The 27241-nt window shown below is 38.3% G+C and overlaps 1 protein-coding gene across 2 annotated transcripts in view; it reads left to right on the top strand.

Moving 5' to 3' along the window:
* Vps16A (vacuolar protein sorting 16) overlaps positions 1-27241 on the top strand; it is a 432364-nt gene that overhangs the window by 274304 nt on the left and 130819 nt on the right. For both annotated transcript variants that reach the window (XM_090412822.1, XM_090412821.1), the window contains exon 14: positions 11965-12109. In XM_090412822.1, the coding sequence (XP_090268948.1) occupies positions 11965-12109 (145 nt within the window). The remainder of the gene's footprint in view (positions 1-11964; positions 12110-27241) is intronic.

Genomic DNA, 27241 nt, shown 5'->3' with positions numbered 1-27241 from the left:
TGGCCAAGTGGTTAGCGTATCCACTTTCCAGCCAAAAGGCTGCAGGTTCGAATCCCGCCGTGGGCATGGATGTTTGTGATTGTCTTTGAAAATACTAGTGGTGGTAATTGGCAGTAGATGGCGTTGGTGTAGTTGCGGTCAGTTGGTAGATTGAGTGGCAGAGACAGTTGTAGAGCAAGTGCCCTCCCTCGATGAGTCTTTGGACTCCCTGGAGGTGTCTAATAATAATAATGGTGTCAATATTGGATCTCCTACAATGAGTCTTTTGACTCCATGGAGGCACCTTATAATAATAATAATAATCTATGTCCCCATAGTTGAAGTCCCCATAATAATTGTTTGACATGCTCTCACTGTACTAATCTAAATTATCTGAATGTGAATGATGTTAGTATTGACCTCCATGCAACAAGTCTTTGTTCTCTGTGCATTATTATTGCACAAGCATTTCAGTTAACTTTCATTGCAAATCTGTAGGGACCTCAAGGATTGTTTGCTATGGTTGGTTTGCTATAGTGAATTTCCTTTAACTCAACATCATGTCTATGGTACTTTGGCCTAGACTCTTCAGTATTATGGAAAATTTGTTATATATGGCATTCCTGAATTATAGTGCTCAGATGTTTTGATTATCTCATCATTATTTGATTTGATTTGATTATCTCATCAGAAAATATTGTTGTGAATAAAGTCTCACATCATCCTCCAGGTGAAGTGACCATGAAGTGATCACTTGGGTGGTGGCCAGCCATATCAGGACTTTTATGAGAAAGAGTGTGTGGAACTATAAGGCTGGTCTTATGGCAAACTAAGGAGGAAGCTTGCAGCAATATCATGGAATGAGGAATTGAATGGGAAGGAAATCAGTCCTGCTTGGTCTCTACTCAGGAAGTATCTGGCAGAGGTAATGACTGAGTGTATTCCAAAGGCCAAGAGATTAAATAAGGTAGGTGTAAAATGGCTGACTGAAGAAGTGAATTGTGCAATCTGGAAAGAATGTGTCTCACTTAATAGGGGTAGCAAAAGTACAGTATGAGCAGCAGTTAGCAAATGATTCTAAAAGAAATCCTAGGGAGTTTTTTCAATATATGGCCAGTAGAAGGAAGAATGATTATGGGAAGATGATGTTGATCACTGATAATGGGAGAATGATAAACACTGAGAAGGATATAGTAGAGGTGTTGAATGAGCAGTTCATTAAAGTATTCCATCCTTGTGATTATAACATAATGCAGAACTTGAGAGGTGATTATAACATAATGCAGAACTTGAGAGCAGTTCGAATGGTGGAGGAACCACTGATGGTGAATGAGTAGGAGGTATATGAGAAATTGAGTGAACTTGATGTCAACAAGGCCATAGAACTTGATGGTATATCACCACATTTCTTGAGCGAATGTGTGATTCTTGGTCGCTTGGTGTCCCACTGATTAGATCGTCGGCTTGTCGAGAGCTCCTGAAAAGATTAGTAGTATTTTGTGTTAACATTAGATATTTTACTAGAATTTTAAGTAGTATTGTTTGCTTTTTGTTTCTTGGTGTGTCTGTGCAATTTTTGCGTGTTTTCTGTTATTTTAATTATTATTTTTAAGAAAAGATAGCGTACACATGGCACCGATAAAGAAAAAAATGGCAGCCAGGTCGCCATGTTTGTTTAAGAGTTTCGATGTAAACGAATTTATGCAATGTGCTGTCTGTGAGATGTATGCCTTGTGAAGACCGGTGGGAGTCTGGTTAGAAAGTGATAGTGGAGTTAATATGTGTAGAAAGTGTAAAGAGAATGAGGACATCAAGCGTGTTTCGTGTGTCGATAGTGATATCGTTAACGATAGTCAGCATGTAGAAAATGGCGGTGTGCTAGAAAATTGCGTGGTAGTGCCAGATAGGTGTGAGAGCGTCGCTGAAAGTGTAAATGAAGGTAGAAACACAGAAAGAATGGATGATTTGATCGATAATGAAAATGGTGAGATAAATGTGAGTAGCGAAATTGCCCGTTTGAATGGTGCGATACACAGAGCTAAAAGACAACTGGAGCGTATGGAAAAATGTGTGTTGAACGTACCGACAAATAACCGGCGGAAGTCTGTGACGGCAAATAATAGAATGTTCGTAAACATCAATAAAATGAAGGAGTGAGTGCTGTATGGGGATTCGCTATTAAGAGGCATAATAATTGAGAGTTTAACGAAGTCGTACCAGCCGGGTGCGAACATAAAGGACGTCAGCAAATCTATTCGACTGCAAAAACAGAGGGTGAAAGAGATGATAATCGTGGCAGGAACGAATGATTTGAAAGAGGACAAAATGGAAATGATAGAGGATGTGAGGGAGTTGTTTGAGGTAGCAAAAGAGAAGAGTGAGAGAGTTAGGATGGTAAGTATCTTACCACGGTATGACAGCGAAGTGTTTAGAAGGAGGGCCATAATTGCCAATGATTTTATGCGTGGGTTATGCATGGAGAGTGGTGTGGAATTTGTGGATGTGTGGAATGAGTTCGATGGGCGAAAGGACTTATATAAGATGGATGGGTTACATTTGAATGGAGTTGGTGTACGGACACCTGAAAGAGTGTTGATGAATGATGTGGAAGTGGATGTACAGACTCAGGGAAACTAGATTTATTAAGGGGGGGAGTATATATGCAGACTTTAGGGGGGGGGCAGTTAAGTTTATGAATGAGTATATTATGCCCGAGCGAGTACGACGGACAACAGATCAGAATGGGATAGTTAGTATAAGGCATCAAAGTAGGGATGGGACAAATGGGCTTCTGCGATTCATGTACACTAGTGCCAGGAGTATTAGGAACAAGAAAGAAGAGTTTTTGGCCATGGTTGGCACTTCCAGGCCACAGGTTGTCGGTATTAGTGAAACATGGCTGACAGAAGATGATAAAGCTAGTGGGATTGAATGCGATGGGTATAGCGTGTTCAGGAGTGACAGGGTGAATAAAAAGGGGGGAGGAGTGTTATTGATGATAGCTGATGAGCTTCAGCCAAGGAGTATAGAAGTTGAACTGCAGGATGGGGAAATAAGCACATTTGAGGCTGTTTGGTGTGAGATAGAATCTAGCAGAACAAAATATACAATTGGGTGCTGCTATAGACCGGGAGATGGAGTGGATGGTGGGGATAGTAGGCATAAGCAAATAGAAGAAATGAGTGGAAGGAGGGTAATTATTATGGGTGATTTCAATTATGGTAACATTGACTGGAAAGAGGAGAGGGCACATGGGAGGAAGGAATTGGATTTTATGCGGTTATTAAGGGACAACTATCTACGGCAACATGTATTGGAAAATACGAGGGGGCAGAGAGTGCTGGACCTAGTAATTGCAACTGAGAATGTGGCTGTAACGAACATGACCATGTTGCCACCAATTGGTGAGAGTGACCATAAGGTCATGACTTGGGAGGTGGCTAAAGGAGTCGAATTTACAATTAAGACGGTACATGTGGAATTACCGGGCTGGTAAGTATGACAAGCTTAGGTGTGTGCAATGCCTTGGCATGTAAAACTGCAAGGGCTGGATGTTGATAGTGCATGGGAGGTGGTCAAGAACTGCTTGCAGGAGGCAATGGTTGACTGTATACCAAGAGTCTGAATAATAAATCAAGTAGGGGTTAAATGGATGAATAACACTATTAAGCTTGAGCTGCAAAAAAAGAAACAATTGTGGAGGGAATTTAAGGAGAAGGGTGACCATCAGGCGCAGGAACAGTATAAAGCTCAGGCCAGGATGGTAACAAGGGTGGTAAGAAAAGCAAAAGCAGATTACGGAAGGAAATTGGCCACGCAGGCTAAAGAAAATCCCAAACAGTTTTTTTCAATATGTTGCAAGAAAAAGGAAAAATGCTCATGGTAGAATGATCTTAAAAAATGCTGACGGTAGGGAGGTAACCGAATCAGTCGCTATTGTGGAATTACTGAGCGAGCACTTTGCAAGAGTATATCATCCAGGTGGTGACTTTGCAGGAATTGAAGAACCAACAGCTTATACTGGAATTGTGATGAATGAAGTAGAGGTAACTAGTCTATTACAGAACCTCAATGTCAATACATCTGTGGGATTGAATGGTATACCAGCTCGTGTTGTACGTGAAGCGGCTAAAGAATTGTCAGTGCCCTTGACCATTTTGTTTAATTTGAGCCTCAGGACTGGGTTAGTCTCAATGGGGTGGAAAGTGGGGAAAATAGTTCCACTGCACAAACGTGGTTCCAAGGCTGCTGTTGAAAATTACCGGCCAATCAGCATAACAGGAATCATTATCAAGGTCTTAGAGAAAATAGTCAAGAGGAAAATACAAGATCGGATAGAAGAAAATGGGATACTGTATCGGGGACAGCATGGTTTTGTGAAGGGTAGGTCATGCCTCAGTAACTTGCTCACGTATTATAACACAGTGATGCTGAGCTGGATAAGGGTTATGGGTTTACAGTGATTCTACTGGACCTTGCTAAGGTCTTTGACAGGATACCACATGGAATTCTAATCAGTAAATTGCAGCATATGGGAATGGACATAGGGTTGGTGAGATGGATAGGAGGGTGGTTGACGGAGAGATATCAGAGAGTGGTTTACTCAGGAGTAGAGTCCACAAGACAGCCTGTGAATAGTGGTGTGCCACAAGGATCTGTTCTTGGACCACTGCTGTTTAATTTGTTCATAAATGATATTGGAAAGGATCTGAGAGGAACAGTTCATTTGTTTGTGGATGATGCAAAGTTGGGTAGGGCAATAGTGAATGCAGATGACATCAAAATTTTGCAGGATGATTTGGATAGATTGGAGGTCTGGGCTAAGGAGAACGGATGTCAATTTAATGTGGCAAAATGTAAGGTTATGCATTTTGGGGTGAAAAGATGGGAGGCAGTTTACTGCATTGGTGGAACCGTGCTCCAGGAAATTGATGAGGCACGAGATTTAGGAGTGTTGGTGGATAAGGAATTGAAATTTAGGGGACACATTGCAAAAGTGGCCAAATCAGCTCATCAAATCACTTGGTTGCTGAAGAATACGTTGACAAGCAGGTTATTGTTCCTCTGTATCGAGCCTTGATAAGACCCCATCTCGACTACTGTGCTCAGATTTGGTCACCTAGGTTTCTTCTTGATGGGGAGGAGGTGGAGAGGATCCAGAGGCGAGTGACCAAGATGATAGCAGGTCTGTGGAATGAACTGTATGAGAACAGGTTGAGGATTTGTGGGTTGCAAAAATTGGTTGATAGGCGGAGGAGGGGAGATATGATCGAGACATTCAAATTACTGAAGGGTTTCTATAAAATTAATTCAGAAGATATTTTTGAGAACAGGGCTGGTTGTGGGAGGACTAGGGGACATCCATGGAAACTGGGCAAAAGTGTGGTTAGAACCCAGCTCTAACACACTTTTGTGTGTTAGAGCTGGGTTCTTTACTTTTAGAGTAGTGAATGAGTGGAATGCGCTCCCTGAGTCTGTGGTGGATGCTGTGACAGTGAATGAGTTTAAGGCGAGGTATGATAGATACTGTATGAATGTCGAATAGTTGTGATGAAAATGATTTGGGGCCTCCCTCGATGAGTCTAATGACTCCCTGGAGTTGCCCGTAATAATAGTAATAGTAATAATAGTAATGTTTCAGAGAGTTAACAACACCTTTAGCATACATTTTCAACATGAGTCTTAGATTAGCCCAGGTCCCAAAGGAATGGAAAGATGGCAAAATTGTTCCACTTCGTAAAGGAGAGTGATAAGACTAAGTCTTCAAATTATATGTCTGGAGTTGTGGTCAAGGTGTTGGAGAAGCTAGTGAAGACAAGGATTCAGAACTTGGTGGACAGCAGTAGAATTCTCTTTAATGGACAGCATGGTTTTGCTAAAGGAAGCTTGCGTTTGCAACCTGCTTACTTATTATAACAAGGTAACGAATACATTGGACAAAGGGGTGCATATACAGTAGTATATTTAGATTTTGCAAAGGTTTTCGATAGATTACCAAATGACACTAGTAGTTAAATTGGAACAGATTGGGGTTGGATACTAGATTAGTGTGTTGGATTGAAAATTGGATGTCTGATAGATATCAATAGGTTGTGTATTGGGGAGTGATATCCCAGAAGAGGAAAGTCACTAGTAGCATACTCCAGGGGGTCTGTTTTGGAGCCATTGTTGTTTAATTTGTATGTGAAGGACATTGGAAAGGGCTTAAATAGTGATATACAGTTGTTTGCAGATGATGCAAAGTTGGAGAGAGTTATGAGAAGTAGAGCAAATGTTGTAGCTTTGCAAGAGGATCTAAATTGACTGTCTGAATGGAAGAGTGTGTGGGGATGTTAGTATAATGTTGCAAATTGTAAGGTTTTAAAATTTGGGAAGCAAAGATTATTATTATTATTTGACACCTCCAGGGATTCCAAAGACTCATAGAGTGAGGGCACCTGCTCTACAACTCTGTCTCACTCAACCCACCAACTTACTGCAACTACACCAACAGCATCTACTGGCAATCACTACCACTAGTATTTCCACAGACAATCACAAACATCCATACCCACAGTGGAATTCGAACCTGCAGCCTTTTGGCTGGAGAGCAGATACACTGACCACTTGGCCAACCAGGCTGGCAAGATGCGATGCGGTGTATAGGATTAATGGGGATATTTTGGAGGAGATTGGGGAGATGAAGGATATGGGGTTGTAGTGGTGGATAGAGACTTGAAATTTCATGGATATTTTGCTAAAATTGTGAGGATGACACAGCAGATTGTGGGAATGATGCAGAGAACACTAAAATGTAGAAGTATGGATGTTTTGATCATGTCACACATGAATTATTGTGCTGCTGATATGCAGGTACTGCATATCAGCAGCACTCCTGATCACCCTACCTATCTTTACATCATCAGCAAATAACTGTAAGTCACATGTCAAATTCTTCCTAATGTCATTAATGTACAGATTGAATAACAATGGACCATGGACTGATCCTTGAGGCACACCACTGGTTACATTGAATCCTGCAGATTCACAACCCCCATATATGACTTTTTGATATCTGTCAGTTAACCATCCTCTTGTTCATGCCAATAATTTATAATCATATCCCAAATTCTTCAATTTATGCAATTCCATGCTATATTTCTTTACCGGGTTTTCAAAAGGATGATGAGATGTTGGAGAGGGTCTAGAGATGATTAAGTTGATTTCTGGCCTCTAGGATGTGGAATATGAGGACAGATTGAGAGAATGCAAATTACAGAGGTTAGTGGATAGAAGGAAGAGAGGTGGCATGGTTGAGACACAAAGTTGGTAAGGGGTAATTACCAGATTAACGTGGATGATTTTCATAGAATATCTAGAGACAGGGGAGAAGCTTATACAAGCTTCCAGGGATGGCCTCTCAGGTGCAGTAAATGCATTAAGTTGAGGTATGATGAGCTGTGCATGTGAGAGTTAGACCTCTCATGATGAGTCTCTTTACTCCATGGAGGTCTGTTGATAATAATGATATAAAATATGAAAATTTGATAATAACATAAGTAAAATTGTGTTGTGGGAAGCCAGTTAAATAAATTTGTATGGTATGAAAAATAATTTATTTTGAAGACTCTGCTATCACTTCAAACAATTTTAACATAAGGATTGAAGAATGAAATAAAACAGTTGATTGCAAATTACAATTATTAGAGTTTTATTGAAAATCAGAGGAATGTACAGATGACCTCAATATTAGTAACATAGTAAAAATGAAGATATGAGAACATTATTATAAGTAGTAATTATTCCACAATGTGTGAGCAAAACTAATCTGAGATATCAAGGTTATTTCAACAGAATGGGAGATAAACTATTTGTAAAACAAGTGTGTAAGGCAAAAAGATTTAGAGGACCAAGGTATATAGGTTAGTTGATGCAGGTGTGTTTGAAGATGTAAATGTATGAGCTAATCAAATTAGAAACCTGACAAATTTGGTGGGGGGGGGTAGAAAAAAGTCGATTAGAAACCTTGGAAGTATTAATTTTTTTTTAATGTTATCTGTGTACATGGGCATAACCAGGAGATGAGGTGGCTAATGTGAACTTATTTTTTTTTGCTTCCTTTCCCCACCTTCCATAAAATAAAAAAAAAAAAAATTCCATCAACTAAAATTTTGTGTAACCCTTTCAGAAGTTTGTAAGTCTCACTCATATCACCCCTCTTTCTCCTGTTTGCTAGTGTCTGCAGCCTGCAAATTCTCAATCTGTCCATCTTTATAATCAGTATTCCACAATCCCAGTATCATTTTTGACACTCTCCTTTGCACCTCTTCACTGTATCAGAATCATCATGAAATCAGGAGACCAGACTGCATGCAAAAGTCCAAGTGGGGTCTTATCAAGGCCTTGTAAAGAGGCAAAATGACTTCCTTATCTTTGCATGTCAAGGTTCATTTCAACATTGCCATTGTTTTCTGAGTTGTCCCTTGAACTTCAACTTCTTTCTACTAAAACTCCAAGATCCCTAGCCTCATCAGTTTCTTCAAGCACAATCTCGCCAATATACTACGAAATTGGATATCTAATCCTACCAAAGTACATGACCTTACATTTATTAACATTGAAATGACGCCCATTTTCACATGCCCACAATTCCACGCTATTCAAATCATTCTGCAAGTACTGCATATCAGCAGCACTCCTAATCACCCTACCTATCTTTGCATCATTAGCACATAACTGTATGTCATGTGTCAAATTCTTCCTAATGTCATTAATGTATAGATTGAATAACAATGGACCATGGACTTATCCTTGAGGCACACCACTGGTTACATTGAATCCTGCAGATTCACAACCCCCATATATGACTTTTTGATATCTGTCAGTCAGCCATCCTCTTGTCCATGCCAATAGTTTATAATCATATCCCATATTATCCAATTCATGCTATTCCATTCTATATTCTGTCAAAAGCCTTAGCAAAATCCAAAAGCATCGTAGTGTATCCATTCCACTTGTCTAACTCAGCGTTAAATTTGAAAGGAGAAATTTGTTGAGGAACCCATGATAATGAAAAGTGAAGTGATATCAGCAATGGGACAGCTGCCAAAAGAAAAAAGCTTGTGGAGCTGATCCAGTGTCATTGGAATTATTGAGAGCAGCGCTGGTGATGAAGTAGTGAATATATTGACTGAAATTTGTCAATAGGTTTGGAAGAAAATACTGGCCTAGAGAATTGGAAAATATCAATATTCATTCCATTCCAAAAAAATCAATCCCAGAGGTTGTGAGAATTATGGAACCATCACTTTAATTTCACATCTAAAGTTATGCTGAAGGTGATCCAACTAAAGTTGAAGCCATAGGTGATTAAAGAAATGCACAAGAACAGGCCAGCTTTAGGAGAGGTAGAGGAACTAGAGACCAAATAGCAAACATGAGATGGATTATGTCATGTTGGAGGCTTAATGGAATGTATACAGCACTCGGAAATTATTAAAACAATTTTTAATTCTTCCAATATTTCATCTCAGTCGCTGAGACATCTTCAGGAATTATGAAAAACTAATGTAACATACACTCAAATACCACACAGTACTAAGCTAACCACACAGGTGACTCTAAAGTCCTATCTAGATGGTGTGCCCTCTATGGACGATTGTAGAATGTAAGGTGGGATCTCTGATGATTAATGTTTCCCAAATTTTCGGAAGTTTAATGCAACATTATTTATTTAGATTTGGTTGATTTCTGAGAGCTGCTGCAGAGTCTAAAAATAGTCTTTCTTTTTTGAATTTACTGTGGTGGAGCATGATGGTTTTTTCCCAAGAGATCCTGTGGGTTGTATCCAAAACATGGTCTGCCAGGCCTGACTGACCATAGTCGTGGTTGCAGATGTATGACTTGTGTTCTTTTCTGATATGCCACAGATGTAGGGTATGGTGATGGCATTTCTGAACTCCTCCTGAAGAGATGACTGGGGAATGGGGGAGGAACTGCTTAGTTTTTAATACTATAATCACTGTAGCCATTGGAGAGGAATGTGTTGTGCATGTGGTTGAGTTCAATTGAAAGGGAAGCTCCACTGGAACAAAGATTGTGGGCTCTCTTGGTTAGAGTTTTAATAATGCCATATTGTTGAGTGGGGTGGTGGGAGAGTTTATGAATGTATCTGCCTGTGTGTGTAGGTTTTCTATATACAGTGAAGGAAAGTGCACCATTAGGAAGGCATGTAACTAAGGTGTCTAGGAAGGGTAAACTATTGTTATTTAAAATAATAATAATAATAAAATAACAATAGTTTACCTTTCCTAGACACCTTGCTTAGCTGGGTATTGTGTGGTATATAGTCACTGAGACATTACTGAAGATGTCTCAGTCACTGAGACATCTTCAGTAATGTATTGTTTTAATCCTTTCCAAGTGCTGTATACATTCCATTAAGTCTCCAACATGATGTCCTCGCAACACTTAAGCCTCAACACACGGAGATGGATTATGGAAAGAACAAGAGAATTTCAGAAGGAAATATTCATTGTGTTTTATTGATTATAAGAAAGCTTTTGATTGTGTGGATCACAACAGACTGTGGATTGTAATGAGATCAATGGGAATACCTGAATATTTGATTTTCTTGATAAATGAGCTGCATGACAACCAAGAAGCTTCAGTAAAAACAGTCTCTGGAGAAACAGACAGTGTTTGAGTGGAAAAAGGGGTGCAGCAGGGTTGTATACTGTCACCCTACCTGTTTAATATTTATAGTGAATATATGATGAGAATGGCTAATTTAGACAAAGATTCAGCTGGAATTAAGATTAGTGGGAGAAAAATAATTTAAGATATGCAGATGATACAGCTCTCATAGCAGGAACTAAGGAAGATCTGAAGTGGTTGATTCTATTGGTTAAGATGGAAAGTAAAAAAGCCTAATTTAGCTTAATTTAAACATCAGCAAAATAAAATTGATGGCTTCTGGCAATTTAAATGAATTTATAACAGAGGGAGATAAAATAGAAATCATTGAAAGTTGTGATTTATTGGGGTCCAGAATCAGAAATGATGATAACTGTAACAACACCCCAGTATGTATTTTTTTGTTAGCCTCCACCTCACACCAGATGGCTTCAAACTCACTGCCACATGAAAAACTGTTACTAGTATTGCAGTAATACGTCTCAATTCTAACTGGATTCAAATCATCCGATATCATTAGCAGCATGCTCCTCCTCTCCTATCCTGTCTATCCTTCCTAAAATACTGTTCCCTTTGCACTCGATACCAGTTATTATGCCTACTTCTGATAGCCAGGTCTCACTAATGCTTACAGTATGAAGTCCTAATATAGCCAGGTCTAACCTAGATTATGAGGTCCTAATATATTAATGAAGGCAACGAACTCTACTTCTTTGTTTCTGATACTCTTAGTATTCGTGTACAGACATAATAAATTACCTGCATGCTCTTTTGTATACACTTGTCTGTGGTCTGTGTGCCACAGTTCGACAACTTGCAGATCTCTGTTCTTATCTAGTTCCTTACTTATGCTGAAATCTTTAAATCTGCTTGATAGGTCTGAACTAGACAAACATAGAATCTAAAACACAACCTTCCTTTAGTAAATCCATACTGTTCTTTGCAAAGTAGAGATCCTCTGTCAATATACCATATGATTTATTTTGTCTTCTCTTGAATTTACTAAGATTTATCAACTTTACAGAAAGTTAAAAGATGTGTTTCAATACAACACATAGGCTTCAGAATAAGCACCTAATTTTTTTTTTTTTTTTAAATAGAACAAGGAGAAGGAGATCACTTGCTTAAATGAGTTTACTTTTCAAGTGATAATTATCTAATTTCATAAGTCTGAAAGAAGCTGCTATAGTGAATTTCCCGACCACAAAGCAGTTACAGTTTATTTAGAAGTAATGAAAAATTTCACCCAGTGTTTGCATTCTCAACTGATGGAATAAACTTCCATATTATTTAATTAACTGATATGTACAGATTAAAATATTTAACACTACCAGTGTTACTTAATAGATTAGTGTTGTATGAGCATTACGGTTTGGCCATTTGCATCTGCAAGTTTCTACGAATACCTGAAGAAGAAGGTGCAAGTCATATACTTTCCCAGTGGGCATGTTGTAAAGTAAGTAACTGCAAATAATATTTTAATTATAAAATATGTTATCCAGTAAGTGATTACTTGTTGTTTCCTGTATCAAGAAATGCTAGATGCAGCAAATAACAAAATTACTAACAAAGCAATTTTTATTCACTACAACTAAATGGAATTACTTATATGACAGTTTAAAAAAATTAAAAATTAATAAAAATACAGTCAGTTTGTTGGCAAATAATGGCTTATTTCATATTATAAATGAGCATTAAAAATTAAATTGGAGGCTACTTATTGAAGACCTGAAATGGCTTGAAAAAGTTCCATGTTTGGCCTCTAGAGCAAGGTTTCTGGACTATGTAAAAATAAAAACTAAAAAATACAAAAATATATATAAAATTGATAAAAAAAAAAGAAGAAAATTTTAACCCACCCACATTACAAAATTTACTATAGATATGCTGATAATTCGTGGGTCAGAGCAACATAAAATGTGTGTGTGTGTGTGTGTGTGTGTGTGTGTGTGTGTGTGTGTGTGTGTGTGTGTGTGTGTGTGTGTGTGTGTGTGTTGGTTATAGCTTTCAGCTGTTTAGGAGTAGCTGTATATATATGTCACCATCTAGGGAAATGACTATGAGCAAGGAGGTGGTTTCCTGATGCTTCCTTACTGTACTATATCCTATCACTGTATCCTGTGTGTTCACTGGGCTGGTTTTACCTGCTTGCAAGATGAAAAACCCTAGATAAACTGGTGGAAAAAACTGTGCATTCCATGCCCAAGACCGGCAGGTTATCCAGGTTGTTTGTAATAATGCTAAACTGGAGGGCAATAGTTATAAGGTTGGTTTAGAGATCTTACAGGGTGATTTAAATAGACTTCAAGTATATTGAACTGATAACCAATAGAATATTGGTTATCAGTTCAATATGGCAAAATGTATATTTAAAGACTATGAAATGAAAAGATTACCAGCTGTGTATTATAAAGATGGAAGTGGATTGCTCTTGAATGTTAAAATGCACGTTATGTGAAATATACATATATGTGGTAGATGACTTTCATTTTCCAGTGAAACGTCACCACCCTGGTTATTACTGCCATGTTTTATCTCCAGAGCTAGGGAGTCAGTACCATTCGAGGTACTGCAGTAAAGTGGCCTCCAAAGAAGACCAATCACTAGATAGTATGTGTGTGTGTGTGTGGGGGGGGGGGGGGGGGGGGGGCTGAACTTTATGATAGGCTTCACAATCTGCTGGCACATAATCCTGCTGCTGCCTACTCTGCTAGTTCATGCCTGAAGATAGTATAGCAGGGGATACTCTCGAGGCAGTGCTTAGACTAGAGTCTGGGCACTTGCTATGTGGGAATTATGTGCATAAGTCCTTGACCACTGTTGCATGCACCAAGTCTGTATTATTTCAACCATGAAATATAAACAAACACTAGTGCCACTATGGTTATAAAAAAATCTCCCACAAAAGACCACAAAAAAAAGTCAAAAATGCAACAAAAATTGCAAGAAAATTCAAAATAACATCAAATTTTCATATAATAAAAAGCACTTCCACATTCATTTTATTCCCCTGAGTATCAGTACATTTCCTATGACTCAGAATTTCCTTGCCTCACTTTGTAGCCTTTATTTGCTACCTTTATTGCTGTTTTAATGAAGACTACAAAGTGAGGCTACAAAAGTTAATTTCATAGTCTAATTATCCTTACTGTGAGATTTAAATTATCTTCCTTAGAGACATTAATGTTCATAACTCAAACTTGTTCCTCTTCTCTGGCTTTGCAGTTGGAAGGGAAATTATTGTTTTTTTTTATAATTTAAAATTATATATTTTAAATTGTTTTTTATATTTTTTGCTATCAGTCATTAACTAACACAAATTATTCACCCAGAATACCAGATAATTTTCATCCTTCTTCCAACACTTGGACCGTTTTTTAACAGTGAATTTGGAACACTAACAAGTCTTCCAAATTCACTGAAGTTGTTTGCTCTTCTCTTGCCAACTCTCACATCACATGCATGTATTCTGTGGCACAATAGTTGTACCAATTGTTGGTACATTGATGGAATGACCTCCGGGTTGTCTGTGCCACCTTTCCATGGTGTGATTACTGTTGCCACTCTCTTGATTTAAACACCTACCAAATAAATGAAATAATCCATACCGGAATAATAAATGTGCCAAAGCAGGTCTAAGACAAAAATGTGAGATATATTCTAGCTCAAGTCAAAAGCTCTAGCTTCTTATTTACCTATACTACAGCCCAAAACAAGCATAAGATTAACAACAAATCCAAAGTGGATTTCATGAGAGCCAAATGCAAAAAGCTTGCCTTCTGTTCAAATGGAAGTGGAGCCTTCTGGTCCCTAACTGAGGCTGTTGGGCATAACTTCTATCTCTCTGAAACATATGATTGTGACATCGCTCAAAGATAAAGCACACAACATGCCTCCTTCAATATTTTTGCAAGAAAAGCATCAGAAAAAATTAATCTTGATATTAATAAATTTCCTGTCTCTTCAGTTGTGCAAAAACTTATGATCCAGAATTAACATCCTGTATTGCTATAACAGCTATCATACTTGTCTGGCGTCTACCTGGCAGCATGGAAGCAAGTCCTTATTCAGCATATCCCTAAAAAGAGAGTTAAAAGTCAGTCAGCTATCAAGCCATCATCCCATGCCCACTCCTCAGTATTCCTAAAAAAATAATGGAAAAGGTTATTAATTTTTCACTCCCTGAAGACCCATAAATTAAGTAGCAATCACCAGTATGGATTCTGCTGCCCTCATTTTACAGAAGACTTCCTCGTTAACCTTACTCACATTTTGACACCACGGAAAGGTTTGGGGAAACTCACATGGTTGTTCTTGATTTAACCAAGGCTTTTGATCACGTATGGCATTATTCCTTCTTACCAAGCTTCCATCTTCACTATTGATTGAATTGCCAGATTCCTATCTGGTTGATCAATGCATGACTGTTAGCTTCTTCTCATTTCTCTATCAGTGCTGGAGCTTGTACTTTTGATGATGTTCCAATTTCCAGTCAAGATCAGGTTTTTTTATTTTATTTATTTATTTTTTATTATTATTATTATTATTATTACGGGCAACTCCAGGGAGTCATTAGACTCATCGAGGGAGGCCCCAAATCATTTTCATCACAACTATTCGACATTCATACAGTATCTATCATACCTCGCCTTAAACTCATTCACTGTCACAGCATCCACCACAGACTCAGGGAGCGCATTCCACTCATTCACTACTCTAAAAGTAAAGAACCCAGCTCTAACACACTTTTGTGTGTTAGAGCTGGGTTCTAACCACACTTTTGCCCAGTTTCCATGGATGTCCCCTAGTCCTCCCACAACCAGCCCTGTTCTCAAAAATATCTTCTGAATTAATTTTATAGAAACCCTTCAGTAATTTGAATGTCTCGATCATATCTCCCCTCCTCCGCCTATCAACCAATTTTTGCAACCCACAAATCCTCAACCTGTTCTCATACAGTTCATTCCACAGACCTGCTATCATCTTGGTCACTCGCCTCTGGATCCTCTCCACCTCCTCCCCATCAAGAAGAAACCTAGGTGACCAAATCTGAGCACAGTAGTCGAGATGAGGTCTTATCAAGGCTCGATACAGAGGAACAATAACCTGCTTGTCTCTGCTTGTCAACGTATTCTTCAGCAACCAAGTGATTTGATGAGCTGATTTGGCCACTTTTGCAATGTGTCCCCTAAATTTCAATTCCTTATCCACCAACACTCCTAAATCTCGTGCCTCATCAATTTCCTGGAGCATGGTTCCACCAATGCAGTAAACTGCCTCCAATCTTTTCACCCCAAAATGCATAACCTTACATTTTGCCACATTAAATTGACATCCATTCTCCCTAGCCCAGACCTCCAATCTATCCAAATCATCCTGCAAAATTTTGACGTCATCTGCATTCACTATTGCCCTACCCAACTTCGCATCATCCACAAACAAATGAACTGTTCCTCTCAGATCCTTTCCTATATCATTTATGAACAAATTAAACAGCAGTGGTCCAAGAACAGATCCTTGTGGTACACCACTATTCACAGGCTGTCTTGTGGACAGCCTGTGACTAGTGGTGTACCACACTGTGACACGTATTATAACACAGCCGTCACTGTGTTATAATACGTGAGCAAGTTACTGAGGCATGACCTACCCTTCACAAAACCATGCTGTCCCCGATACAGTATCCCATTTTCTTCTATCCAATCTTGTATTTTCCTCTTGACTATTTTCTCTAAGACCTTGATAATGATTCCTGTTATGCTGATTGGCCGGTAATTTTCAACAGCAGCCTTGGAACCACCTTTGTGCAGTGGAACTATTTTCCCCTCTTTCCACCCCCTTGGGACTGACCCAGTCCTGAGGCTCAAATTAAACAAAATGGTCAAGGGCACTGACAATTCTTTGGCCGCTTCACGTACGACACGAGCTGGTATATACCATCCAATCCCACAGATGTATTGACATTGAGGTTCTGTAATAGACTAGTTACCTCTACTTCATTCATCACAATTCCAGTATAAGCTGTTGGTTCTTCCATTTCCGCAAAGTCACCACCTGGATGATATAATCTTGCAAAGTGCTCGCTCAGTAATTCCACAACATCGACTGATTTGGTTACCTCCCTACCCTCAGCATTTTTTAAGATCATTCTACCATGAGCATTTTTCCTTTTACTTGCAACATATTAAAAAAACTGTTTGGGATTCTCTTTAGCCTGCATGGCCAATTCCTTTCGTAATCTGCTTTTGCTTTTCTTACCACCCTTGTTACCATCCTGGCTTGAGCTTTATACTGTTCATGCACCTGATGGTCACCCTTATTATTAATTCAATTTGAATTAATAATCCTTATTATTAATTCAAAACACTACTTCTCTCCTACCTAAATCTTCCTGACCAATATTGTTATCAGATTTAGAGTAGTGTACCCAAACCTTTCAAAAGAATTTTCCACTGCATACAAAAGGCAATCCACTTAATAGATGACCCTTATCTCATAGCCCTTCATGAATCAGTTTCTCATAGACAGCTCTGTTTCTGTATTATCTTTTTTACAGTGTTACACCTGATATCTTAAGAATGTAGAATTCTCAGCTATCATGGTGTAACATGAAGAATAAATAAATTAAAAACCCTGCAAAAAAAAGATAATAGATGAATTATTTAAAAGAAAAAGAAATATTCTTGCATCCAATAAAATATATAAAATATAAAGATGTTTGTTGAACTAATTAACAAATAGAAAGAAAGAAAGAATATATTAATGTTGTAATATGATATAAAAGAGAAAATTTATCTAAGTAAGACAGAAAAGGATTAGTCATAAGAAATGGTATGTGAGAGGCTAGAGATTAAATTCATAGAAAAATTTTGGAAAGGGGATTAAATTAGAGGCTAGCACAAGAAAAACAACAGACAATCACTTAGGGTCAATTCCCAGATGAGACTTCATTACGGGCTCACCGATCAAATGACGTTTGGCAGAAAAACGCCACCCTAATTGGTCGGTAAAGTCAAGTCAAAAAGGGGGTTGGAGAAAAGAAGTTAGAGAAGGTGCCGTTAGGAGAGAGGGTATAAAAGGGTCAGACCCCCCCCCCCCAGGGGGGGGGAGAGACTCTTTTTGGCTTTTGGTTTTGGTTCTGTTATAGGAGAGTTCTTCACGAGCTCTTTCGTATGGATTTCATGGTGTTTTCCTGAGTGGCGAGATAGGGATATATCTCCGTCGTCACAACACGGAAACGAAAGTGAGCGGGATTTCGATTCCGTACTTCCTATGTAAGAAGTGAGGAATGCCATATAGTCAAAGAAAAGAAAGCATATTCTTTGTGTTTCAACTCCAGTGTCAACTACGAGAAAGGGAAAGAAGTAAAGAAATCGATGTCCACGTCGTGAGTTGTACAGCCGTTATATAGATGATTCAAAGTGTGTCCTAAGTTACGAGAGGTTATACCAGGATACTTCAATCAGAAAAAGATAGAGGCCCATGTGGAAAACTCAGAAAAGAAAGGTACTGTAAATTATATCTCGTGTTAACTAAGATTCGTCTGTATTAGTTATCATTATTCTAATACTGAACTGTTGAAGTGACCAAGAAAACAATACAAGGACTTTAGTATCTGACAGAATATATTGAAAGTAAGCTGGCTAGTGTTATATGAGTAATTAAGTGTCCTGAGAATTTTGCTTGTTTATTACATTGTATAAGAAAGTTTAAATGTCATAGTTATGTGTTAGTGCAGTAAATGGTTTAGTTAAGCTATTTAAGTTTGGATAGTTAAATAAGTGTGAATTAATCTTATATGTCCATGTCATATGAAGTTATGTGTTGAATGTGTATGGCGGCATGATCGTAATACCCATTATAGGATCATAGCTTAATTATTTATGATAAGCTAATGTCAGTTTGTAAATATTTAGTATAGCATTGAATTGAGTAATAACTAAAATTTGAATTGTACCATGTTAAGGAATTTAATAAACCTTTTGTCCAATGATAAAACAGTTGTCTGAAATTGCTGTCCAATGCACCACTTGAAAATTTACGAACCTAATCACGCGGGAAATTAATGTGTTAAGAAACGAGATAAAGTGTCACGACTGCAACATAGTTACACTTTCTAACATATTTTAGTTCTTTCTCCTTGTTTTTGCATATAATATCTTAAACTAAATGTCCCAAAAGGCGCAGTATAAATACAAATATTTGGGATACTAAGGGGAGAAATAACTTAGATATTAGTAAAAATTTTGGTAATATCTCAAGCATAGATAATAGTAGAACATAGATAAGCGGAAATTATTAGATAGAATAAAATTCATAAAATGGGACACAACAACAGGTAGTTTCATGGGTGCTGGTTCATTGAAAACTGGCTTCTGCTATTACTCTGCTTTCCATTCATCTTGTATAAACCTAAGCAACTTCTGGTTAATATCGATACACACTTCATTTCCAAATTTACTGAACCAACTCCTCAGCTTTCATTTCTTTTTCCTCTGTTCTTGAAACAGCTTTGCCCATACCATTTTCAAATTAAGTCCCAGCTTTTCAAAAAATAAATAACAACGGCGTAACAATGCTATCATGTGTGGAATTGACAGAATAAAATAAAAATAAATGTATTTCTACTTTTTTATATATTGATCCCATACATAAGAGGTTGAAGATTGCATAAGCACATCAGTGCTGTGTGTGGGGAAAGAAGATTATTGACATCTTTCTGAAGAGTTGCAGGTTGTAATTGTTGGGAATAGTTCATAAAAAAGAGTGCTCCAGGTGATAGGTGGATAGAATATAGGAGGAGGAGGAAAAGCAGATTCAGTGTGCTTGCTTATATTTGCATTGAAAAGTGATGCTGGGTATCTGCTGCTTTGGTTTTAACAGGCTCAACAGAAAGTGGAGGAATGATGTTGCCAGTTGTTTATAGCTTTTCCACTTGATTATACTATAAATTATAAAGATTTCAAGAAATTATATTCTTCGTTTAATCCTATATCCAAGTGTAAGCAAACAAAGTTTGCATGTTTTTTAAATTAGCCCTCTATATACGAGTTGCCCAGTTGTGAAGTTACTTCATGCTTAAACTTTGTTTGCTTACATTTGGATAAATGATTATACCAAGAATATAATTTCTTGGCATCTTTAATTTATATCTTGCCAGTTGATTGGAGCACTAGCCATGGGAGTAACAGATACAGAGCTGAAACATTTCATTTATGAGATAGCTGTTGAATTGAGTCTGTAAGGAAGAGATAACCTATAAACTGAATTGCTCTCCTCTGGATAGTATCGTGAACTTTTAGGGAGAGATTTTAGGTGTACCACTTCAAATGTGAGTAGTATTCTAAGGATGGGATCTGAGATTTGTATAGAATTAGTAGCCAGGGTGATAAATAGCATCCAGAGCAGAAGATACTGTCAAGTTTTTAAGGTGCTGAGGAATCTATTGATGTGACTTGTTTATTCCAAGAGAGGCTTTAAGTAAAGGTCAGTTCAAGCAGAGAAATCTGATCCTGTGTGATGATTTATGTATTACTGAGGATAATAAATGAACTGTGATCCCTTTTTGAAGAGAAAGGAATGTTTTTGTGGCATTGAAAGTGAACAGATTGTCCTTGCTCTCTTGAAGGATAATATGTAGATCAATGTTTAAGGTGCTGGTTGAAGATGACCTTGAAGCTTGGGACATCTGAGCATTGCATGGCTTGTCAAATGAGTAGGATGTATGGAGAATTCTATCATTGGGACAGTTGTGAATAGGAATAGTGATTGAGAGTAGATCATTTATGTAGAGGAGAAAGAGGTTAGGTGATAGGACAGAGCCCTGAGGCATTCCTGCAAAGCTTAAAGAAAGGGAGCCATCCACCATGATTCACAGTAAACAATCAGAGAGCAAGATGGCACTATCCAGTTACAGAGGATGGCACTTTGTTTAGCAGGTATCAATGTCAGATGTGATCAAAAGTCTTAAGTTTCCCTGCATCACCTCGACCATAAAGATAGTTATGAAAAATACCAGATCCTTATATCTGAAAAATAATAATAATATTCCAAAAGAAAAAACCCCAAATAACACCAAAATTTCTCCCAATAAAAAAACACTTCTACATATTTTTTTTAATATGAGTCTTGCACTCGGTCAAGTTCCTAAGGAGTGGAAGGAGAGCAAGATTGTGCCACTTCATAAAGGAGGTGATCAAACTCAAGCATCAAACTATAGGTCTATCTGTGTGTCAGGTGTTGTGGTTAAGTTGTTGGAGAAGCTTGTGAGAACTAAATCCAGAGTTGGGTTGACAACAATGGTATTATCTTTGATGGACAGCATGGATTTGCTAAAGGGAGGTCATGTTTTAGTAATGTACTTATTATAATAAAGTGGCTGCTTCCTTGGACAGAGGAGAAGGATACACAGCAATATACTTAGATTTCGCAAAGGCTTTTGATAGAGTACCTCATGATAAATTGATAGTCAAACTAGAGCAGATGGGGTTGGATATTAGATTAATGCATTGGATTGGAGACTGACTATCTGATAGGTATCAAAAAGTTGTGTATGGGGGAGCGATATCCAGGAAAAGGAAAGTCACTAGTGGAGTGCCTCAGGGGTCTGTTTTGGGGTCTGATATCGCTCCCCCATACACAACAAGTTGTGTATGGGGGAGCAATATCCCATTACTGTTTAACTTGAATATTAATGATATTGGTGAAGATTTGGATGCAGATATTCAGTTGTTTGCAGATGATGCAAAGTTGGGATGAACCATGAAGAGTAATGAAGATGTTATGGCCTTACAAGAAGGCTTGAATAAATTGAGTGATTTGCTACGGAAATGGAGACGTGAGTTCAATGTTGCAAAATTTAAGGTTTTAAAATTTGGAAAACAAAGATGGGATGCAGAATTTATGCTTGGTGAGGATATATTGTTGGAGGTGGAAGAAATAAGAGATCTGGGGGTGATAGTGGATAAGGATCTTAAATTTAGAGGACACATAGCCAAAATTGTGAAGACAATACAAAGGCATTCTGGGAGTGAGGATACTGACGTGTAGAAGTAAGGAGATTCTTGTTCTGTTGTATAAGGCTTTGATTAGGCCACACATGGACTATTGTGCCCAGATTTGGTCACCAGGTTTTCAGAAGGATGAAGAGATGTTGGAAAGGGTCCAAAGGCAACTGATTAAGGTAGTTTCTGACCTCTGGAATGTCGAGTATGAGGAAAGATTGAGAAGATGTAATTTGCAGAGTCTGGTGGACAGGAGGAAGAGGGGGAGATATGATAGAGACCTACAAGTTGATAAGGGATTGTTATAGGATCAATGCTGGTGAAGTTCTACAGAAAATAGTGGGAGATCAGGGGTGAACCAGATGTCATCCCTGGAAACTGTATAAAGAGAGTGAGTAGGGGAAGTGAGAGGCAAGTTTTTTTCAGGCAGAGTTGTAAATGATTAGAATGCCTTGCCTGAGAGTGTGGTGTCTGCAAGGAGTTTGAATGTGTTCAAGGCACGATATAATGAGCTGTGTGTGTGTGATAAAAGGACCTTCCAGATGAGTCTTTGACTCCATGAGGTCTTGGGGTGATAATAATAATATATTTCATAATCATCCAGTGCATCAGTACAAACATTAATAATATACACTATTACTTGCAAACATCAAATTCCAGTCTACTGTTCCTAACTGAACTTTAATTGGCATCCTCCATGACTGAAGTCTGCCTCAACTATTCCAGCTGCCAACTACATATTGCATGATGAGTACACCAAGAAAGGAGAAATATGTGCTTTTGTCAAATCAGATATTCCATTCTCAGAGGCAAGGGATATCTGATTATCCTCACTTTACATCATTCATTTGCTGCCTTGAACACTTCTGTAGTTCTAAAAACCATGCTGTCCTTTTGACTGCTTATTCTTAAAAGTAGTTGATTTCATAAAATCTAATTATTAAAATTGTGAGATTGTCTTTCTAGGAGACTTGATTATCCATAACACAAACTGGCTACTCTTCTCTAATTTCAGAGATGAAGCCAGAAGGCAAGCCAAATCATTTGCCATCTGTCATGATTATCACAACCAGATCCCCCTTCAGTATAGATTTTATGAATGTCTACTCTCTTCATGGCAACTCTGACCATAATCTTATCCAACAAGTGTCCTTTTATAGTGTCTTTGGCATCACAATGTACCAGTTGGGATGACCTCCAGAATTTTTACAGATCTATTCTGTGATTAGATTCAAGTTTTTCCTCTCCTGGTCCAAACATCTGCACTGAACTAATAACTGAAATAATCCTCACTGGATTGGATCCTAGAATTTACCTTTTTGACATCTTGTGGCTTAAAATTTCTTTTGTACATTTTGTTTCATTCATCTGTTGCCTCTACTGTTCTCCAGTTCTGAAAATCACTTTGACCTCTTTGACTTCCTATCTTCAAAGCTCAATTTCATTCAGTCCAAATTTCCAAGAGTGAAATAGTCTTTCTTCATGATTTCACAACAATGTTCACAATTCTAATTGGCCACTTTTTTGAATTTCACTGACCAAGCTGGAAGAGAGACAGAGATTTTTGCTGTGAGCAATGACTTAAAACATATCATTCATTTCTCTATTTTCTTACAGAATTCCCACCAATCCCCTCTTCACTCACTCAACACTCTTGATCTCTTCTTAACTAATTCTCCTTCCAGGTACTCCATTGGTAACTGAGAGAAGGAAGGTAAATGACTGAAGAAAGGACACTCATCCAAGTTTCATCTCTCATGAAGTGGTCTTCCTTCTGTCATTCACAATGTTGTGTACTCTGAACATTATAAGTGACAGGACTCTCATGACCTTTACTCCTCCTCCTCCTTTCCATGGTCAGACCACTGTTTTCATTCTTCAGATCCAGATACCTGGTGCAATCTTGTTACAGAAATAATCCACGTTGGAATTGAAACTTTCATTCTTCACGCTAGTCAAATTTCCCATCTCATATTTAAACCACGGTTCTCCAAGAAGTGTGCAAGGGGTAGCCCAAAAAAAGCAAACAGCCTATCACAAGTGGCTTGAGATCAAAACATCAGCTTCCTTCACAGCCTGACTTGAATAGTTGCCCATAGCACTTGAACATCAATAAAAGGGCAAAATGTAAATTTAGCAAAGATAAAAGCAGAAAACTCACTGCTTGTGGCACTGGCAGTTGCACCTTCTGGTCTCTTGCCAGGACTGCTGGGCGTTTGTCCATCTGTGCTACCTCTTTTATCTCACCCTAACAGTAGCCAGTAGCCCTGTATCATCACCTAGGAAAAAGGCTGACATCCTCGCTTAATTCTTCTCTTTCATAGATGACCATGTCAAATTACTTCTTTGCCCAAAAAATTGCATCTCATGCCACCTGTGACCTTCTGCCAGAAAGACATCAGAAGAATCTTGAATAATTTAGATACCACAAAGGCAATCAGTCCTGATAGAAACCCACCCATTGTGATCAAGAGATGTGCTCATGAACTAACATCTGTTCTTTATCATTTATACATTAAACCAAATTCAGCTGGCATCCACCCTATAGCATGGAAGCAACCCACATACAGACAGTTCCCCCCGCCCCCAAAAAAGGTGATAAACATCTACCATCAAGCTATCAATCTATTGTTCTCGCTTCAATTCTGTCCAAAGTAATGGAGAAGGTTATCAGCAGTTCAATTCAACATCTGGATAACTAACATCTAATTAGTGACCACCAGTATGGATTTCACCAATCTGGATCCACAAATAATCTCCTGGTAACCTACATCATGCACCTCTGGATTTATTCCATGGAAAAGTTTGGAGAAACCTGTGCCATTGTTTTTGACATTTTCAAGGTTTTTGATAGTCTGCATCGTGGGCTTCTTAACAAATTGCATTACATGGACTGCCTTCATCTTTTTGTAATTGGATTGCCAATTTGCTCTCAGATCAATCCCTATGTGTAATGGTGGATGGTGTTGTCTCTTCAGATTTTCCTATTAATGCTGGTGTCTCTCAGGACTGTCATTTCACTCACTCTCTCATCCTGATTTATATAAATGACCTGCTCTCATTGACTGCAAAACCCTATTCATAGTTTTGTTTATGATAGCACTCTCTACTCGCCCTAGCTCATATGCCAAGCCTAACACATCTCAAGCTTTAAGACTATCTGTAATAAGTGCTCTGAACACTGATCTCAACAATATATTTGATCGGAGTGAAAACAGCCTATCGAACTTCAATGCTTCCTCATTTTCTCATTAAAAAAGATCAAATCTTTCTTTCAAGACTGACTCTTACACCAAACCTTTCCTGCATAATCATATCACTTCTACAGTGTCATCAGCTTCCAAAACACTTGGAATCCTTTTCTGCTCGAGATGGTACTTTACTTCTGAACAATAACTTACTCTGTATAAATCCCAAATCTGGCCAACTTTGGAATGCTGTTCTCTGGGTGATGCACCTATGACTTCCCTAAAAATTCTTGATGCTGTTACAAAAACGGCAGTCTGGTTGATTAATGACAACTTCTTGCAGACTCTCTTCAGCCACTTTCCCATTGATGATCAGTTTCTGCATCATGTCTCTTCTATTGATGTTTCCATGGCCACTGTTCAGCAGAACTGGCATCCATTATGCCTACCATTTCTGCCAGATCTACAGGGACTCGAGCAACAACTGCTCAACATCTCTTCGCAGTCAAACTTGCATACTCGCCAAACCTATTACTCCCAGTTATCTTTCCTTCCATCCATCCATCTCAATTCTGCAGAACAGCCTCCCCCATAAAGCATTTCCAAATAACTGCAACTTCTAGCAGTTCAAGAAGAATATCAACAAAATTCCTCTGCTCCTGATTCCTGCTCACACATGGCATTTATTTGCTAGAGGCCCTTCTGCATTATGTATACATGAGTAATAAAAAACTGGAGGAATACCATGCAGACCAGAAGACTTATCACACTTAAGATTATTAATCAGGATTTTTCTGGTATTCTTCTGGTGAAAGATCAGAAGAAGCATGCAATGGATAGTTTCTGGTAGTGCAAGGAAGTGATTTGAATTGGTCATTTAAACAAGAGCTGGGGGAAAATACTGATACCATCAGGATGGGAAAAGTGGAAACAAGGAAGAGCAGAAGTTAACAACAGAACTTTAGTGAGGAACCAGAAAGCAAGTTTATTGGATTTCATTCTTATGGAGTCTGCCTTGGAATTAAATTCAAGATACCAAGAAATTATATACTTGGTTTAATCCTATATTCCTTTGGCAAAGAATATCAGAGAATATACTTGATGTAGCAGAAATTTGGAGTTCAGTGAAAAGGGAACGTTAGGTCTGGATGACTGAAGATGATGATGCATGTCATGTAAGTTATTGTTAATGCCACAGATATTGCTATGAAACTTTTTTTGTGAGATTGTTGATTTTTTTTGGTAGTGGAAATTTTGAAGGGGTTAATTTTTTAGTTTAACTGCAGAGACACTGTATGTAATCAGACTTAGTTTCATATTTAATGTTTCAAAAGGTGAAGAGAAAATGAGAATGGGAACATGCAGTGGGGAAAAAACAGACTCTTGAACATGTTGCCCATACAGAGAGCATACAGTATCCAAACCATAGCATGGCCTTGACAGTGCAGCTTCTTTCCAGGCACAACCTTGCAGTACAGATGGTAGCAAGATTATGTGGCAGTTGATCAGGAAGCCTTCCAAAAATTATATTACCATCTGGTTTGGTCCCTCACCTCTAACTCATGGGCAGCTTGCAATATTGCTTTACTAGTGCTGTATCCTTGAAGACGGGGGAAGTACTAGATCTCTGCAGTATATTTGGTATGCCCTCAGTGGATATCCCTCACACTGCATATAGAATGTTGGGGGGGGGGGGTGCTCTAGGAATCAAACATGGCAACAGCCACTTCAGGTCCCCAATAAGGAAGGTGGTAGTATTTCACCAGATAATTAAAGTCATCTACCACCTAGGTTTAATTGGCATTTACTCTGGCTAGGAAGGTATTCCTTTACAGCAAGAATACTCATCATCAAACTCATCCCATTGCTCTCACCTCAGTACTCTTGAAAGTGATGGAAAAGGTCATAAACAACCAGCTTCTTCATTTACTTGGAGACCCATCAATTAATTAGCAATTACTAGTGTAGATTTTATCTTATTCTATCACAGATCTCCTTGCTAACCTTACCCACTTTGGACAGAGGCCATGGAAAGATCTAGAAAAAATGTGGTCACTCTTGGTATTTTGAAGCATTTGATCATGTTTGGCATGGAGGCTTTCTGAGGAAGCTACCATTTTATGGTCTCCTGCCCTTTATGATTGGATTACTAGCTTCCTCTGTTCATTTATTACTGTCATAGTGGATAGCTTCCTCTCATTGGATTTCTTTATCAATGCTGGAGTATCCTAGAGTTCTTTACTCTTACCCATGCTCTTCCTCCTTTACACTGATCATCTTCTCTCTCCAACTTCAAATCCTATTCATAATTTAGCAGATGACAGTAGTCCATTAGAAAGTCCATTTCTCTTCTTCATTCGAGAAACCATTTAATAGTACTCAAATGATTGAAGCCTC

Source organism: Typopeltis vanoorti, chromosome 23 (genome assembly GCF_054136105.1).
Source record: "Typopeltis vanoorti isolate ZY-2024b chromosome 23, IOZ_Tvanoo_1.0, whole genome shotgun sequence".
Taxonomy (NCBI): Eukaryota; Metazoa; Arthropoda; class Arachnida; order Uropygi; family Thelyphonidae; genus Typopeltis; species Typopeltis vanoorti.
Note: the sequence above shows the minus strand (reverse complement) of the source record. Positions and strands in the feature narration are given on the sequence as shown.